General features: G+C 48.3%; 1 protein-coding gene across 3 annotated transcripts in view; it reads left to right on the forward strand.

The window, feature by feature from the left end:
- The window catches only part of SUFU (SUFU negative regulator of hedgehog signaling), a 186,876-nt gene that overhangs the window by 50,705 nt on the left and 117,712 nt on the right, over positions 1-18,459 (forward strand). For all 3 annotated transcript variants that reach the window (XM_063961924.1, XM_063961923.1, XM_063961922.1), the window contains exon 2: positions 5,555-5,689. In XM_063961924.1, the coding sequence (XP_063817994.1) occupies positions 5,555-5,689 (135 nt within the window). The remainder of the gene's footprint in view (positions 1-5,554; positions 5,690-18,459) is intronic.

The following is an 18,459-nucleotide window of genomic DNA, read 5'->3' on the forward strand; positions in this document are numbered from 1 at the left end:
TGAAAAAACTACCAGTAGTTTTTACCGAATCAGAAGAATTAAATGACGTGTGTGATGAAGCGTGGGGTGCCCCGATAAAAAACTGCTAATTTCAAAGAAGTTATTGGCTTTATACCCTTTCCCGCCAGAGGTTAGGGAGCGCTGGGAAACACCTCCTAGGGTGGACAATGCGCTAACACGCTTATCAAAACAAGTGGCGTTACCCTCTCCTGAGACGGCCGCACTTAAAGATCCATCAGATAGGAGGATGGAAAATATCCAAAAAGGTATATACACACATGCAAGTGTTATACTACGACCAGCTATTGCGACTGCCTGGATGTGCAGTGCTGGGGTAGTTTGGTCAGAGTCCCTGATCGAAAATATTGATACCCTGGACAGGGACAATATTTTACTGTCGTTAGAACAAATAAAGGATGCATTTCTTTATATGCGTGATGCACAGAGAGATATCTGCACACTGGCATCACGGGTAAGTGCTATGTCCATTTCGGCCAGAAGAGCTTTATGGACACGACAGTGGACAGGCGATGCGTAGAGGAGTTATTTGGGGTCGGTCTATCGGATTTGGTGGCCACGGCTACGGCCGGGAAATCCACCTTTCTACCTCAAGTCACTCCCCAACAGAAAAAGGCACCGACCTTTCAATCGCAGCCTTTTCGTTCCTTTAAAAATAAGAGAGCAAAGGGCTATTCATATCTGCCACGAGGCAGAGGACGAGGGAAGAGACAGCAACAGGCAGCTCCTTCCCAGGAACAGAAGCCCTCCCCGGCTTCTACAAAAGCCTCAGCATGACGCTGGGGCTTCGCAAGCGGACTCGGGGGCGGTAGGCGGTCGTCTCAAGAATTACAGCGCGCAGTGGGCTCACTCGCAGGTAAATCCCTGGATCCTGCAGATAATATCTCAGGGGTACAGGTTGAAATTAGAGACAGAGCCACCTCGCCGTTTCCTGAAGTCTGCTTTACCAACGTCCCCCTCAGAAAGGGAGACGGTTTTGGAAGCCATTCACAAGCTGTATTCTCAGCAGGTGATAGTCAAGGTACCTCTTCTACAACAAGGGAAGGGGTATTATTCCACTCTTTTGGTGGTACCGAAGCCGGATGGCTCGGTAAGGCCTATTCTAAATCTGAAGTCCTTGAACCTGTACATAAAGAAGTTCAAGTTCAAGATGGAGTCACTCAGAGCAGTGATAGCGAACCTGGAAGAAGGGGACTTTATGGTATCCTTGGACATCAAGGATGCGTATCTCCACGTTCCAATTACCCCTCACACCAGGGGTACCTCAGGTTCGTTGTACAAAACTGTCACTATCAGTTTCAGACGCTGCCGTTTGGTTTGTCCACGGCACCTCGGGTCTTTACAAAGGTAATGGCCGAGATAATATTTCTTCTTCGAAGAAAAGGCGTATTAATTATCCCATACTTGGACGATCTCCTAATAAGGGCAAGGTCCAGAGAACAGCTAGAGATGGGTTTAGCACTATCTCAAGAGGTGCTAAAGCAGCACGGATGGATTCTGAATATTCCAAAATCCCAATTAATGCCGACAACTCGTCTGCTGTTCCTGGGGATGATTCTGGACACAGTTCAGAAAAGGTTTTTCTTCCCGAAGAAAAAGCCAAGGAGTTATCTGACCTGGTCAGGAACCTCCTAAAACCAGGAAAGGTGTCTGTACATCAATGCACAAGAGTCCTGGGAAAAAATGGTAGCTTCTTACGAAGCAATCCCTTTCGGCAGATTCCATGCAAAGGGATCTGTTGGACAAATGGTCAGGGTCGCATCTTCAGATGCACCTGCGGATAACCCTGTCGCCGAGGACAAGGGTATCCCTTCTGTGGTGGTTGCAGGAGGCTCATCTATTGGAGGGCCGCAGATTCGGCATGCAGGATTGGATCCTGGTGACCACGGGTGCCAGCCAGAGAGGCTGGGGAGCAGTCACACAGGGAAGAAATTTCCAGGGAGTGTGGTCGAGCCTGAAAAAGTCTCTTCACATAAGCATTCTGGAACTAAGAGCAATCTACAATGCTCTAAGCCAGGCGGAACCTCTGCTTCAAGGAAGACCGGTGTTGATCCAGTCGGACAACATCACGGCAGTCGCCCATGTAAACAGACAGGGCGGCACAAGAAGCAGGAGGGCAATGGCAGAAGCTGCCAGGATCCTTCGCTGGGCGGAGAATCACGTGATAGCACTGTCAGCAGTATTCATCCCGGGCGTGGACAACTGGGAAGCAGACTTCCTCAGCAGACACGACCTTCACCCGGGAGAGTGGAGACTTCATCCAGAAGTTTTCCACATGCTATTAAACCGTTGGGTAAAACCAATGGTGGACATGATGGCGTCTCGCCTCAACAAAACACTGGACAGGTATTGCGCCAGGTCAAGAGATCCGCAGGCAATAGCTGTGGACGCGCTGGTAACACCTTGGGTGTACCAGTCGGTATATGTGTTTCCTCCTCTGCCTCTCATACCAAAGGTATTGAGGATTATACGGCAAAGTGGAGTAAGACTAGTGGCTCCGGATTGGCCAAGAAGGACTTGGTACCCGGAACTTCAAGAGATGGTCACGGACGATCCGTGGCCTCTACTTCTGAGAAGGGACCTGCTTCAGCAGGGTACTTGTCTTTTTCAAGACTTACCGCGGCTGCGTTTGACGGCATGGCGTTTTGAATGCCAGATCCTAAAAGGAAAAGGCATTCCAGAAGAAGTCATTCCTACCTTGATAAAGGCAAGGAAGGAAGTCACCGCGAAGCATTATCGCCGTATTTGGCGAAAATATGTTGCGTGGTGCGAGCAGCGGAGTGCTCCGATGGAGGAATTTCAACTGGGTCGTTTTCCTACATTTCCTGCAATCAGGATTGTCTATGGGTCTCAAATTGGGATCTATTAAGGTTCAAATTTCGGCCCTATCAATATTCTTCCAAAAAGAATTGGCCTCAGTCCCTGAGGTCCAGATTTTTATCAAAGGAGTACTGCATATACAGCCTCCTGTGGTGCCTAAGGTGGCACCGTGGGATCTAAATGTAGTTTTAGATTTCCTCAAATCAAATTGGTTTGAACCACTAAAGAAGGTGGATTTGAAATATCTCACATGGAAAGTGACTATGTTACTGGCCCTGGCTTCGGCCGGGAGAGTATCTGAACTGGCGGCTTTGTTTTATAAAAGCCCTTATTTAATTTTCCATTCGACATAGGGCAGAGCTGCGGACGCGTCCGCATTTTCTCCCTAAGGTGGTATCAGCGTTTCACCTGAACCAGCCTATTGTAGTGCCTGCGGCTACAGACGACTTGAAGGACTCCAAGTTGTTGGACGTTGTCAGAGCCTTAAAAATATACATTTAAAGGACGGCTGGAGTCAGAAAATCTGACTCGCTGTTTATACTGTATGCACCCAACAAGTTGGGTGCACCTGCTTCTAAGCAGTCGATTGCTCGTTGGATTTGTAACAAAATTCAACTTGTACATTCTGTGGCAGGCCTGCCACAGCCTAAATCTGTTAAGGCCCATTCCGCAAGGAAGGTGGGCTCATCTTGGGCGGCTGCCCGAGGGGTCTCGGCATTACTACTCTGCCGAGCAGCTACGTGGTCAGGGGAGAACACGTTTGTAAATTTTTACAAATTTGATACCCTGGCAAAGGAGGACCTGGAGTTCTCTCATTCGGTGCTGCAGAGTCATCCGCACTCTCCCGCCCGTTTGGGAGCTTTGGTATAATCCCCATGGTCCTTTCAGGAACCCCAGCATCCACTTAGGACGATAGAGAAAATAAGAATTTACTTACCGATAATTCTATTTCTCGGAGTCCGTAGTGGATGCTGGGCGCCCATCCCAAGTGCGGATTATCTGCAATACTTGTACATAGTTATTGTTAACTAATTCGGGTTATTGTTTAGGAAGCCATCTTTCAGAGGCTCCTCTGTTATCATACTGTTAACTGGGTTTAGATCACAAGTTGTACGGTGTGATTGGTGTGGCTGGTATGAGTCTTACCCGGGATTCAAAATCCTCCCTTATTGTGTACGCTCGTCCGGGCACAGTACCTAACTGGAGTCTGGAGGAGGGTCATGGGGGGAGGAGCCAGTACACACCACCTGACCTGTAAAAGCTTTACTTTTGTGCCCTGTCTCCTGCGGAGCCGCTATTCCCCATGGTCCTTTCAGGAACCCCAGCATCCACTACGGACTCCGAGAAATAGAATTATCGGTAAGTAAATTCTTATTATTTGCTTGTTACACAACAGCGCAAGTGTGAGGAAAAGTTTGCAATGGTCGGGATGCAGTCTCTGTAACAGTGAGGGTGGAGATGGAATACGAACCATGGGCGTAGCGTTTACTATTTCATGTTCCGTGTCTCATTTTAATTAGAGGTATCAATGATCCCAAATGGTTCTGAGAAATGTGTTCATAGATGCAGTGATTGTCTACTATAGTTCTCTTTTATGTATATGATGCAGGCCTGTTGCCTTAATCTGTTTATTACGTGGACTATAGGATCTCAATTTGTATTGCTAGTTTGTTTAATAAAAATATTGAGGGGCAGCAATTACAGTGCACCATATATTAGCGTATGACACACGATTGCAGATGTATTTATCTGGCTATGGAATACAATCCTTAGTGATTGCATTCGTCTCACTTGTCATGTGTGGAGGCTGTGTTGTAACTGGCATTTGTGTTGCCCTATGGCTCATTAAAACCTAGTTTGGAATGCAACCAACTTCTAGAACCTCTTGATCCAGTCTTGTGCAATGCATAATGTTTTATCATTTTTATTTTTGACAACCATTGTTAGGTCTTGGTATCTAAGTGCTCACCGCCTGTCGCTGCAATAGAAGGATGTACTGTTTGCATTAAGAAATGAAGAGTTTCAGTGAACGTAACATATGAACATGTTTGCTTAAGAAACCTATAAGAAATGATAGGGTTGATGTATCAAGCAGTGAAAATCAATCAGTTTCTACCTGTCATTTTATAGAATGTACTAGATACATGCTACCTCGAAGCTGATTGGTTGATATGGACTTTTCCACTGGTCCACTTCTCCACTCTTTTTTTGTTTTCTGTTTAATACATGAATCCCTATGTACAATGTGTTCCGGAGTAGAGCTCCCATAATATTTAGGGGCAGGGAGGATAACATTCAGGGCAGTATGCAAGAACGATGGTGGAAAGTTATGCACTGATGAGAAGAATGGAGAGGTTATGGAAGGAGTGGAATAATCTAGGACCATTGGAAGCCATTGCAGGAGTCTGTAATGTATTATTAGTATAAGATCTTAAACAGGAACAGCCCTTAGCTGCAGTGTGTAGCACACAGCAGGGTGGCGGTAGGACGAGTCCTATGGTAGATTTCCCAATGCTGGGTCCAAATGCAAATCCACTCTGCATGGCAGTAGTCGAACTTTGCAGGTTGTGTTTATAGTACATTACGTATGTTGGGGTTGGTGACTATCGCTTCTCCTCTCTGTGGACGTGAGATATATATAAAAGGCTGTGGCTTCTTAGGTTGTATGAAGTATACATATATATTATTTTTTTTATCCTTTCTCTTCCTTTTTTAGGTTGGGCGGACCAGACCCCTTAGACTATGTCAGCATGTACCGCAATCTTGGCAACCCTGCGCTTGATGTTCCTGAACACTGGCATTATGTCAGTTTTGGATTAAGTGATTTGTATGGAGACAACAGAGTGCATGAGTAAGTGCTTAGTGGCTACTGGGCTGTGTTTATTCTACTAACACCATTTATAAATACACTAACTGTCCTCTCGTATTGTGGTTAGATATACACTCCCACATTCTACACTATTACTTACACTAGAACCTTGGCACATGAGACCCCACAGGGTGTGCTGTAATATAAAACTACATGTGGCATTAGACAGGTATTCCAATGCATCTTTAGTTTCAGAGCTCTACATGTTTATTTTTTTTTAATCTTGTGGGTCCTATGTTATAAGTGTGAGCTCCATATTTAACCAGTTATTCAGTCTTTTATAGTAGTTCTTCGACATAAAGATATCCTTACAAAGAACTAAGGATCTATTAGGGTTTGAGGTAACAAGGTTTAGAAAGAGGCAGACTAGATGGACGAAGAGGTACTTATCTGCCAGACAGCTGTAACTATCCTACGGTCTAGTCTTTATAGCTATTGCCTGTCCCTACTTTTATTAGCTAAGGCTAAACAGTGTATCATTTCACATACAGAACATACGTGACGTGTGCTGTTAATATTTCCCCAACTCCAGCATGCTTGGCTGCCCAGGTTGAAAAAAATGTCCGTTGCTTTTTGTAATCCTGAAGGCGGCAACGTGTCATGAGTCCTGCAGAGATTTAATAGCCACATGCTATCAGTATTCATTGCCAACATCTAAAAATATTTTCTCTTACGTCCTAGAGGATGGGGTCCACATTAGTACCATGGGGTACAGATGGGTCCACTAAGAGCCATGGGCACTTTAAGAAATTGATAGTGTGGGCTGTGTCCTCCCTCTATGACCCTCCTACCGGACTCTATTTAGAAAATGTTCCCGGAGGAGCCGGTCACGCTTTGGAAGCTCCTGAAGAGTTTTCTGCATTTATTTTCTATTTGTTTTCAGGCAGGTCTGGTTGGCACCAGACTGCCTGCTTCCTGGGACTTGAGTGGGGTGGGGGGGACGGCCCAACCTCCATAGGGTTAATGGTCCTGTTCCCCGCTGACAGGACACTGAGCTCCTGAGGGTCCTATTCGCAAGCCCCACCACGGCAAAAGTACAGACCCGCAGCACGCCGCTGCCGCTAACAGAGCCAGAAGAGTGGTGAGTAAGTAGCCGGCGTTCCGGTTAGCGGGTCGCCGGTGGTAATGGCAGCGCAAGGGTAGGAGCGCAGAGCTGCATACACGCTGCGCTCCAGGCACACTGTAAAACCGCTGTGAGGGGCGAGCTGAAGCCACTTCTATTACCCACACTGGCACTACACTATAGGGGTTTTAACCCACTGTAGACTACGTTATTCACCTCAGCCAGTATAAAAAACCTGGGAAGACCGTGCGCCATTAAGGGGGTGGGGCTTCACTATGAGCGGATCCAGCAGCTCACCAGCGCCATTTTCCTTATGCAGCTTGACTCTGGCAGACTGGCAGGGAAGCGCAGCTCTGCCACAAGGACTCCAGAGCACCTCAGCGGTACCAGGAGGTCATAGCAAAGGGGGGGGCGCAATATATTGGTGTACTAAACCCTGTACTTAGTTTGCAACCTAGCTAAACTTGCACTTTAGCTATAGGGGCGCTGTGTGGCTGGCTCCATTTGCCCTGTCTCTCCCTAGAAGGGCTCTGTGTGGGTTAACTGTGTTTTAACCTATTCCTTTGTGTATGTGTGTGTTCTCTCGCATTTTAATATGTCAAAGGAGTGTGTATCATGCACAGCAGAGTGTTTTTCTCAATCTGGAGGATCACTGCCGTGTAATCAGGATAGTACACATGATCAGGCTAGCGGATCTGAACCAGTATGGTTAGATTCATTAAAAGGTATGATTCTGCTTCTGGCTCCGGCATGATGTGAGCAGCGCAGCGTGTCGGCTCCTGCAACACCCTGCCGACATCGGCTATTTCACGGCTCCTAGAGCCTCCACAAACCCGACCCACCTGCAGCGGAATCCCCGTAGAACAAGGGGAACCGCATGGATAGATTCCTCAGTGCCTCCATGCCTTGTAATAAAAAAAAAAGTCCGGGAAGGAGGACTTCAAGATGGCGCCCGCCACGGCGCTGGATGAAGCTGTGACCCCCGATCCCGAGGAGAATAGAGACATTACTTGCGCTTCCCCTCTGGGCTCTGAGAGATCGCTGGGGACATCAGGTAGTGAGTATGCTGCACCTGCACCCACTATGCATATTTTGCTCTCAGACTCCTCACTGCCAGCACCCACCACACCAGTCGCATATGGAGACATGGTAGTTACTGTGAGGGCTGCTATAGCCCCCCTTTCTCTGACGTCCTAGTGGATGCTGGGGACTCCGTCAGGACCATGGGGATATAGCGGCTCCGCAGGAGACAGGGCACAATAATAAAAGCTTTAGGATCAGGTGGTGTGCACTGGCTCCTCCCCCTATGACCCTCCTCCAAGCCTCAGTTAGATTTTTGTGCCCGACGAGAAGGGTGCAATCTAGGTGGCTCTCCTGAGCTGCTTAGAATAAAAGTTTAAGTTAGGTTTTTTATTTTCAGTGAGTCCTGCTGGCAACAGGCTCACTGCTACGAGGGACTTAGGGGAGAGAAGAAAACTCACCTGCGTGCAGGATGGATTTGCTTCTTAGGCTACTGGACACCATTAGCTCCAGAGGGAGTCGGAACACAGGTCTCACCCTGGGGTTCGTCCCGGAGCCGTGCCGCCGACCCCCCTTGCAGATGCCGAAGTTGAAGAGGTCCAGAGGTCCAGAAACAGGCGGCAGAAGACTTTCAGTCTTCATAAGGTAGCGCACAGCACTGCAGCTGTGCGCCATTGTTGTCAGCACACTTCACCAACAGTCACCAACTGTCACTGAGGGTGCAGGGCGCTGGGGGGGGCGCCCTGGGCAGCAATGTATAATACCTTTTTATGGCTAAAATACATCACATATAGCCCTTGAGGCTATATGGATGTATTTAACCCCTGCCAGATCTCACAAACTCCGGGAGAAGAGCCCGCCGAAAAGGGGGCGGGGCCTATTCTCCTCAGCACACGGCGCCATTTTCCTGCTCAGCTCTGCTGTGAGGAAGGCTCCCAGGCTCTCCCCTGCACTGCACTACAGAAACAGGGTTAAAACAGAGAGGGGGGGCACTTATTTGGCGATATGATTACATATATAAAAATGCTATAAGGGAAAACACTTGTATAAGGGGTTGTCCCTGTATAATTATAGCGTTTTTGGTGTGTGCTGGCAAACTCTCCCTCTGTCTCCCCAAAGGGCTAGTGGGGTCCTGTCCTCTGTCAGAGCATTCCCTGTGTGTGTGCTGTGTGTCGGTACGTGTGTGTCGACATGTAGGAGGACGATGTTGGTGAGGAGGCGGAGCAAATTGCCTGTATTGGTGATGTCACTCTCTAGGGAGTCGACACTGGAATGGATGGCTTATTTAGGAATTACGTGATAATGTCAACACGCTGCAAGGTCGGTTGACGACATGAGACGGCCGGCAAACAAATTAGTACCTGTCCAGGCGTCTCAGACACCGTCAGGGGCTTGTAAAAACGCCCATTTACCTCAGTCGGTCGACACAGACACAGACACGGACACTGACTCCAGTGTCGACGGTGAAGAAACAAACGTATTTTCCTTTAGGGCCACACGTTTCATGTTAAGGGCAATGAAGGAGGTGTTACATATTTCTGATACTACAAGTACCACAAATAAGGGTATTATGTAGGGTGTGAATAAACTACCTGTAGTTTTTCCTGAATCAGATAAATTAAATGAAGTGTGTGATGATACGTGGGTTTCCTCCGATAGAAAATTATTGGCGGTATACCCTTTCCCGCCAGAAGTTAGGGCGAGTTGGGAAACACACCTTAGGGTGAATAAGGCGCTCACACGCTTTTAAAAACAAGTGGCGTTACCGTCTCCAGATACGGCAGCCCTCAAGGAGCCAGCTGATAGGAAGCTGAAAAATATCCTAAAAGTATATACACATATACTGGTGTTATACTACGACCAGCAATCGCCTCAGCCTGGATGTGCAGCGCTGAGGGGGCTTGGTCGGATTTCCTGACTGAAAATATTGATACCCTTGACAGGGACAAGATTTTATTGACTATAGAGCATTTTAAGGATGCATTTCTATATATGCGAGATGCGCAGAGGGATATTTGCATTCTGGCATCAAGAGTAAATGTGATGTCCATATCTGCCAGACGACAGTGGTCAGGTGATGCAGATTCCAGACGGCACATGGAAGTATTGCCGTATAAAGGGGCGGTCCATCGGACCTGGTGGCCATGGCAACAGCTGAAAAATCCACCTTTTGTTACCCCAAGTCACATCTCAGCAGAAAAGGACACAGTCTTTTCAGTCTCAGTCCTTTCGTCCCCATAAGGGCAGGCGGGCTAAAGGGCCAGTCATATCTGCCCAGGGGTAGAGGAAAGGGAAGAAGACTGCAGCAGGCAGCCCATTCCCAGGAACAGAAGCCCTCCACAGCTTCTGCCAAGTCCGCAGCATGACGCTGGGGCCGTACAAGCGGACTCAGGTGCGGTAGGGGGTCATCTCAAGAGTTTCAGCACGCAGTGGGCTCACTCACAAGTGGACTCCTGGATCCTACACGTAGTATCCCAGGTGTACATTGGAAATTCGAGACGTCTCCCCCTCACAAGTTCCTGAAGTCTGCTTTACCAACGTCTCCCTCCGACAGGGAGGCAGTATTGGGAACAATTCACAGGCTGTATTCCCAGCAGGTGATAATCAAAGTACCCCTTCTACAACAAGGGAAGGGGTATTATTCCACACTATATTGTGGTACTGAAGCCAGACGGCTAGGTGAGATCTGAAATATTTGAACACTTACATACAAGCGTTCAAATCAAGATGGAGTCACTCAGAGCAGTGATAGCGAACCAGGAAGAAGGGGACGATATGGTGTCACTGGATATCAGGGACGCTTACCTACATGTCCAAATTTGCCCTTCTCACCAAGGGTACCTCAGGTTCGTGGTACAGAACTGTCACTATCAGTTCAGACGCTGCCGTTTGGATTGTCCACGGCACCCCGGGTCTTTACCAAGGTAATGGCCGAAATGATGATTCTTCTTAAAAGAAATATGGACGCTTTCCTGATAAGGGCAAGGTCCAGAGAACAGTTGGAGGTCGGAGTAGCACTATCTTAAGTAGTTCTACGACAGCACGAGTGGATTCTAAATATTCCAAAATCGCAGTTTTTTCCGACGACACGTCTACTGTTCCTAGGGATGATTCTGGACACAGTCCAGAAAAGGATGTTTTCTCCCGGAGAAGAAAGCCAGGGAGTTATCCGAGCTAGTCAGGAACCTCCTAAAACCAGGAAAAGTATCAGTGCATCATTGCACAAGGATCCTGTGAAAAATGGTGGTTTCTTACAAAGCGATCCCATTCGGTAGATTTCACGCAAGAACCTTTACGTGGGATCTGCTGGAAAAATGGTCCGGATCGCATCTTCAGATGCATCAGCGGATAACCCTGTCTCCAAGGACAAGGGTGTTTCTTCTGCGGTGGCTGCAGAGTGCTCATCTATGAAAGGGCCGCAGATTCTGCATTCAGGACTGGGTCCTGGTGACCACGGATGCCAGCCTGAGTGGCTGCGGAGCAGTCACACAAGGAAAAAATTTCCAGAGAGTGTGATCGAGTCTGGAGACTTCTCTCCACATAAATATACTGGAGCTAAGGGCAATTTACAATGCTCTAAGCTTAGCAAGACCTCTGCTTCAAGGTCAGCCGGTATTGATCCAGTGGGACAACATCACGGCAGTCGCCCACGTAAACAGACAGGGCGGCACAAGAAGCAGGAGGGAAATGGCAGAAACTGCAAGGATTCTTCGCTGGGCAAAAAATCATGTGATAACACTCTCAGCAGTGTTCATTCCAGGAGTGGAAAACTGGGAAGCAGACTTCCTCAGCAGGCATGACCTCCACCCGGGAGAGTGGGGACTTCATCGGGAAGTCTTCCACATGATTGTAAACCGTTGTGAAAAACCAAAGGTGGACATGATGGCGTCCCGCCTGAACAAAAAACTAGATATTGCGCCAGGTCAAGGGACCCTCAGGCAATAGCGGTGGACGCTCTGGTAACACTGTGGATGTACCAGTCAGAGTATGTGTTCCCTCCTATGCCTCTCATACAAAAAGTACTGAGAATCATAAGAGGGAGATGAGTAAGAATGATACTCGTGGTTCCGGATTGGCCAAGAAGGACTTGGTACCCGAAACTTCAAGAGATGTTCACGGAAGACCCGTGGCCTCTACCTTTAAGAAAGGACCTGCTCCAGCAGGGGCCTTGCCTGTTCCAAGACTTACCGCGGCCGACGGCATGGCGGTTGAACGCCGGATCCTGAAAGGGCATTCCAGATGAAGTCATCCCTACCCTGGTCGAAGACAGGAAGGATGTAACCGCAAAACATTTTCACCGCATTTGGCGAAGATATGTTGCGTGGTGTGGGGCCAAGAAGGCCCCTACAGAGGAATTCCAACTGGGTCGTTTCCTACATTTCCTGAAAACAGGACTGTCTATGGGCCTAAAATTAGGGTCCATTAAGGTTCAAATTTCGGCCCTGTCGAATTTCTTCCAGAAAGAACTGGCTTTAGTGCCTGACGTTCAGATGTTTGTAAAAGGGGTACTGCATATACAGCCTTCTTTTGTGCCCCAGTGGCACCTTGGGATCTCAATGTTGTTTTGAGTTTCCTAAAGTCACATTGGTTTGAACCACTCACCACTGTGGACTTAAAATATCTCACATGGAAGGTGACGATGCTATTAGCCCTGGCTTCAGCCAGGCGTGTGTCAGAATTGGCGGCTTTATCATATATAAAGCCCTTACTTAATTTTTCATTCTGACAGGGCAGAATTGAGGACTCGTCCTCAATTTCTCCTTAAGGTGTTTTCTGTTTTTCACATGAACCAACCTATTGTGGTACCTGCGGGTACTAGGGACTTGGAGGACTCCAAGTTACTTGACGTTGTCAGGGCCCTGAAAAATATGTTTCCAGGAAGGCTGGAGTCAGAAAATCTGACTCGCTGTTTAGCCTGTATGCACCCAACAAGATGGGTGCTCCTGCTTCTAAGCAGACGATTGCTCGCTGGATTTGTAATACAATTCAGTTTACACATTCTGTGGCAGGCCTGCCACAGCCAAAATCGGTAAAAGCCCATTCCAAAAGGAAGGGGGCTCATCTTGGGCGACTGCCCGAGGGGTCTCGGCTTTACAACTTTGCCGAGTAGTTACTTGGTCAGGGGAAAACACGTTTGCTAAATTCTACAAATTTAATACCCTGGCTGAGGAGGACATGGAGTTCTCTCATTCGGTGCTGCAGGGTCATCCGCACTCTCCCGCCCGTTTGGGAGCTTTGGTATAATCCCCATGGTCCTGACGGAGTCCCCAGCATCCACTAGGACGTCAGAGAAAATAAGATTTTACTTACCGATAAATCTATTTCTCGTAGTCCGTAGTGGATGCTGGGCGCCCATCCCAAGTGCGAATTGTCTGCAATACTTGTACATAGTTATTGTTACAAAAATCGGGTTATTCTTGTTGTGAGCCATCTTTTCAGAGGCTCCTTCGTTGTTATCATACTGTTAACTGGGTTCAGATCACAGGTTGTACGGTGTGATTGGTGTGGCTGGTATGAGTCTTACCCGGGATTCAATATCCTTCCTTATTATGCACGCTCGTCCGGGCACAGTATCCTAACTGAGGCTTGGAGGAGGGTCATAGGGGGAGGAGCCAGTGCACACCACCTGATCCTAAAGCTTTTATTATTGTGCCCTGTCTCCTGCGGAGCCGCTATATCCCCATGGTCCTGACGGAGTCCCCAGCATCCACTACGGACTACGAGAAATAGATTTATCGGTAAGTAAAATCTTATTTTTAGCTGCTCAGACTGCTGATATAGCTAAGCAGATTGATTCCCAAACTAAAAGGATCCATAAGTCTGAATGTCAAGTTGGTGCTCTGGTGATGTTTCTGACTTACAAGTCTCCCATTCTAAACAAGTTTAACTCACAGCAGCAGTTGTGGCTGAAGATTGATGATCTTGAAAATAGATTGCGTCTAAATAATCTGAGGCTGGTGGGAATACCAGAATCTCTTAAAGGCACAGAGTTGTTGAATTTCTTAAGTCACCTTACCTTCACTTCTGAATATTACTGAATCCTGTTCTGATATGGTGATAGAACGTGCACACAGGATTGGTCCTTAGCGGAAACATGATTCCAGACACCGTGTGGTTATATTTAAGACACTTAACTATTTACATAAAGATGCTATCTGGTCGGCCTCTCAACGTCAGCGTGGCCTCATGTGGCATGGCCAAAAGATGATGCTTTTCTCTGACGTCCTAAGTGGATGCTGGGGACTCCGTCAGGACCATGGGGATTAGCGGCTCCGCAGGAGACAGGGCACAAAAGTAAAAGCTTTAGGATCAGGTGGTGTGCACTGGCTCCTCCCCCTATGACCCTCCTCCAAGCCTCAGTTAGATTTTTGTGCCCGGCCGAGAAGGGTGCAATCTAGGTGGCTCTCCTAAAGAGCTGCTTAGAGTAAAAGTTTGTTAGGTTTTTTATTTTCAGTGAGTCCTGCTGGCAACAGGCTCACTGCTACGAGGGACTTAGGGGAGAGAAGTGAACTCACCTGCGTGCAGGATGGATTGGCTTCTTAGGCTACTGGACACCATTAGCTCCAGAGGGAGTCGGAACACAGGTCTCACCCTGGGGTTCGTCCCGGAGCCGCGCCGCCGACCCCCCTTGCAGATGCCGAAAAGTGAAGAGGTCCAGAAACGGCGGCAGAAGACTCTTCAGTCTTCATAAGGTAGCGCACAGCACTGCAGCTGTGCGCCATTGTTGTCAGCACACTTCATAGCAGCGGTCACTGAGGGTGCAGGGCGCTGGGGGGGGGGGCGCCCTGGGCAGCAATGATAGTACCTTATTCTGGCTAAAAATACATCACATATAGCCCCTGGGGGCTATATGGATGTATTTAACCCCTGCCAGGTCTCAGAAAAACGGGAGAAGAAGCCCGCCGAAAAGGGTGCGGGGCCTATTCTCCTCAGCACACAGCGCCATTTTCCCTCACAGAAATGCTGGTGGGAAGGCTCCCAGGCTCTCCCCTGCACTGCACTACAGAAACAGGGTTAAAACAGAGAGGGGGGGGCACTTATTTGGCGATATGTATATATATATTAAAATGCTTTAAGGGAAAAACACTTATATAAAGGTTGTCCCTGTATAATTATAGCGTTTTTGGTGTGTGCTGGCAAACTCTCCCTCTGTCTCCCCAAAGGGCTAGTGGGGTCCTGTCCTCTATCAGAGCATTCCCTGTGTGTGTGCTGTGTGTCGATACGTGTGTGTCGACATGTATGAGGACGATGTTGGTGAGGAGGCGGAGCAATTGCCTGAAATGGTGATGTCACTCTCTAGGGAGTCGACACCGGAATGGATGGCTTATTTAAGGAATTACGTGATAATGTCAACACGCTGCAAGGTCGGTTGACGACATGAGACGGCCGGCAAACAAATTAGTACCTGTCCAGGCGTCTCAAACACCGTCAGGGGCTGTAAAACGCTCATTTACCTCAGTCGGTCGACACAGACACAGACACGGACACTGACTCCAGTGTCGACGGTGAAGAAACAAACGTATTTTCCTTTAGGGCCACACGTTACATGTTAAGGGCAATGAAGGAGGTGTTACATATTTCTGATACTACAAGTACCACAAGAAGGGTATTATGTGGGGTGTGAAAAAACTACCTGTAGTTTTTCCTGAATCAGATAAATTAAATGAAGTGTGTGATGATGCGTGGGTTTCCCCCGATAGAAAATTATTGGCGGTATACCCTTTCCCGCCAGAAGTTAGGGCGCGTTGGGAAACACCCTTTAGGGTGGATAAGGCGCTCACACACTTATCAAAACAAGTGGCGGTACCGTCTCCAGATAGGGCCGCCCTCAAGGAGCCAGCTGAGAGGCTGAAAAATATCCTAAAAAGGTATATACACACATACTGGTGTTATACTGCGACCAGCGATCGCCTCAGCCTGGATGTGCAGCGCTGGGGTGGCTTGGTCGGATTCCCTGACTGAAAATATTGATACCCTTGACAGGGACAATATTTTATTGACTATAGAGCATTTAAAGGATGCATTTCTATATATGCGAGATGCACAGAGGGATATTTGCACTCTGGCATCAAGAGTAAGTGCGATGTCCATATCTGCCAGAAGATGTTTATGGACACGACAGTGGTCAGGTGATGCAGATTCCAAACGGCACATGGAAGTATTGCCGTATAAAGGGGAGGAGTTATTTGGGGTCGGTCCATCGGACCTGGTGGCCTCGGCAACAGCGGGAAAATCCACCTTTTTTACCCCAAATCACATCTCAGCAGAAAAAGACACCGTCTTTTCAGCCTCAGTCCTTTCGTCCCCATAAGGGCAAGCGGGCAAAAGGCCAGTCATATCTGCCCAGGGATAGAGGAAAGGGAAGAAGACTGCAGCAGGCAGCCCATTCCCAGGAACAGAAGGACTCAAGTGCGGTGGGGGGTCGTCTCAAGAGTTTCAGCGCGTAGTGGGCTCACTCGCAAGTGGACCCCTGGATCCTACAAGTAGTATCCCAGGGGTACAGACTGGAAATTCGAGACGTCTCCCCCTCGCAGGCTCCTGATGTCTGCTTTACCAACGTCTTCCTCCGACAGGGAGGCAGTATTGGAAACAATTCACAAGCTGTATTCCCAGCAGGTGATAATCAAAGTACCCCTCCTACAACAAGGAAAGGGGTATTATTCCACACTATATTGTGGTACTGAAGCCAGACGGTTTGGTGAGACCTATTCTAAATGGGAAATCTTTGAACGCTTACATACAAAGGTTCAAATCAAGATGGAGTCACTCAGAGCAGTGATAGCGAACCAGGAAGAAGGGGACTATATGGTGTCCCTGGACATCAAGGATGCTTACCTCCATGTCCCAAATTGCCCTTCTCTCCAAGGGTACCTCAGGTTCGTGGTACGGAACTGTCACTATCAGTTTCAGACGCTGCTGTTTGGATTGTCCACGGCACCCCGGGTCTTTACCAAAGTAATGGCCGAAATGATGATTCTTCTTCAAAGAAAAGGCGTCTTAATTATCCCTTACTTGGACGATCTCCTGATAAGGGCAAGGTCCAGAGAACAGTTGGAAGTCGGAGTAGCACTATCTCAAGTAGTTCTACGACAGCACGGGTGGATTCTAAATATCCAAAAATCGCAGCCGTTTCCGACGACACGTCTGCTGTTCCTAGGGATGGTTCTGGACACAGTCCAGAAAAAGGTGTTTCTCCCGGAGGAGAAAGCCAGGGAGTTATCCGAGCTAGTCAGGAACCTCCTAAAACCAGGAAAAGTGTCAGTGCATCATTGCACAAGAGTCCTGGGAAAAATGGTGGCTTATTACGAAGCGATTCCATTCGGCAGATTCCACGCAAGAACTTTTCAGTGGGATCTGCTGGACAAATGGTCCGGATCGCATTTTCAGATGCATCAGCGGATAACCCTATCTCCAAGGACAAGGGTGTCTCTCCTGTGGTGGTTACAGAGTGCTCATCTTCTAGAGGGCCGCAGATTCGGCATTCAGGATTGGATGCTGGTGACCACGGAGGCCAGCCTGAGAGGCTGGGGAGCAGTCACACAGGGAAAAAATTTCCAGGGAGTGTGATCAAGTCTGGAGATTTTTCTCCACATAAATGTACTGGAGCTAAGGGCAATTTACAATGCTCTAAGCTTAGCAAGACCTCTGCTTCAAGGTCAGCCGGTATTGATCCAGTGGGACAACATCACGGCAGTCGCCCACGTAAACAGACAGGGCGGCACAAGAAGCAGGAGGGCAATGGCAGAAACTGCAAGGATTTTTCGCTGGGCGGAAAATCATGTGATAGCACTGTCAGCAGTGTTCATTCCGGGAGTGGACAACTGGGAAGCAGACTTCCTCAGCAGGCACAACCTCCACCCGGGAGAGTGGGGACTTCATCGGGAAGTCTTCCACATGATTGTGAACCGTTGGAAAAGACCAAAGGTGGACATGATGGCGTCCCGCCTGAACAAAAAACTGGACAAGTATTGCGCCAGGTCAAGAGACCCTCAGGCAATAGCTGTGGACGTTCTGGTAACACCGTGGGTGTACCAGTCGGTGTATGTCTTCCCTCCTCTGCTTCTCATACCCAAGGTATTGAGAATTATAAGACGTAGAGGAGTAAGAACTATACTCGTGGCTCCGGATTGGCCAAGAAGGACTTGGTACCCGGAACTTCAAGAGATGCTCACAGAGGACTCATGGCCTCTGCCGCTAAGAAGGGACTTGCTTCAGCAAGTACCATGTCTGTTCCAAGACTTACCGCGGCTGCGTTTGACGGCATGGCGGTTGAACGCCGGATCCTAAGGGAAAAAGGCATTCCGGAAGAGGTCATTCCTACCCTGGTCAAAGCCAGGAAGGAGGTGACCGCACAAGATTATCACCACATGTGGCGAAAATATGTTGCGTGGTGTGAGGCCAGGAAGGCCCCATGAAGAAATTTCAACTCGGTCGTTTCCTGCATTTCCTGCAAACAGGAGTGTCTATGGGCCTCAAATTGGGGTCCATTAAGGTTCAAATTTCGGCCCTGTCGATTTTCTTCCAGAAAGAATTGGCTTCAGTTCCTGAAGTCCAGAAGTTTGTCAAGGGAGTACTGCATATACAACCCCCTTTTGTGCCTCCAGTGACACTGTGGGATCTCAACGTAGTTCTGGGATTCCTAAAATCACATTGGTTTAAACCGCTCAAA

This window comes from Pseudophryne corroboree, chromosome 3, assembly GCF_028390025.1.
Source record: "Pseudophryne corroboree isolate aPseCor3 chromosome 3, aPseCor3.hap2, whole genome shotgun sequence".
NCBI lineage: Eukaryota > Metazoa > Chordata > Amphibia > Anura > Myobatrachidae > Pseudophryne > Pseudophryne corroboree.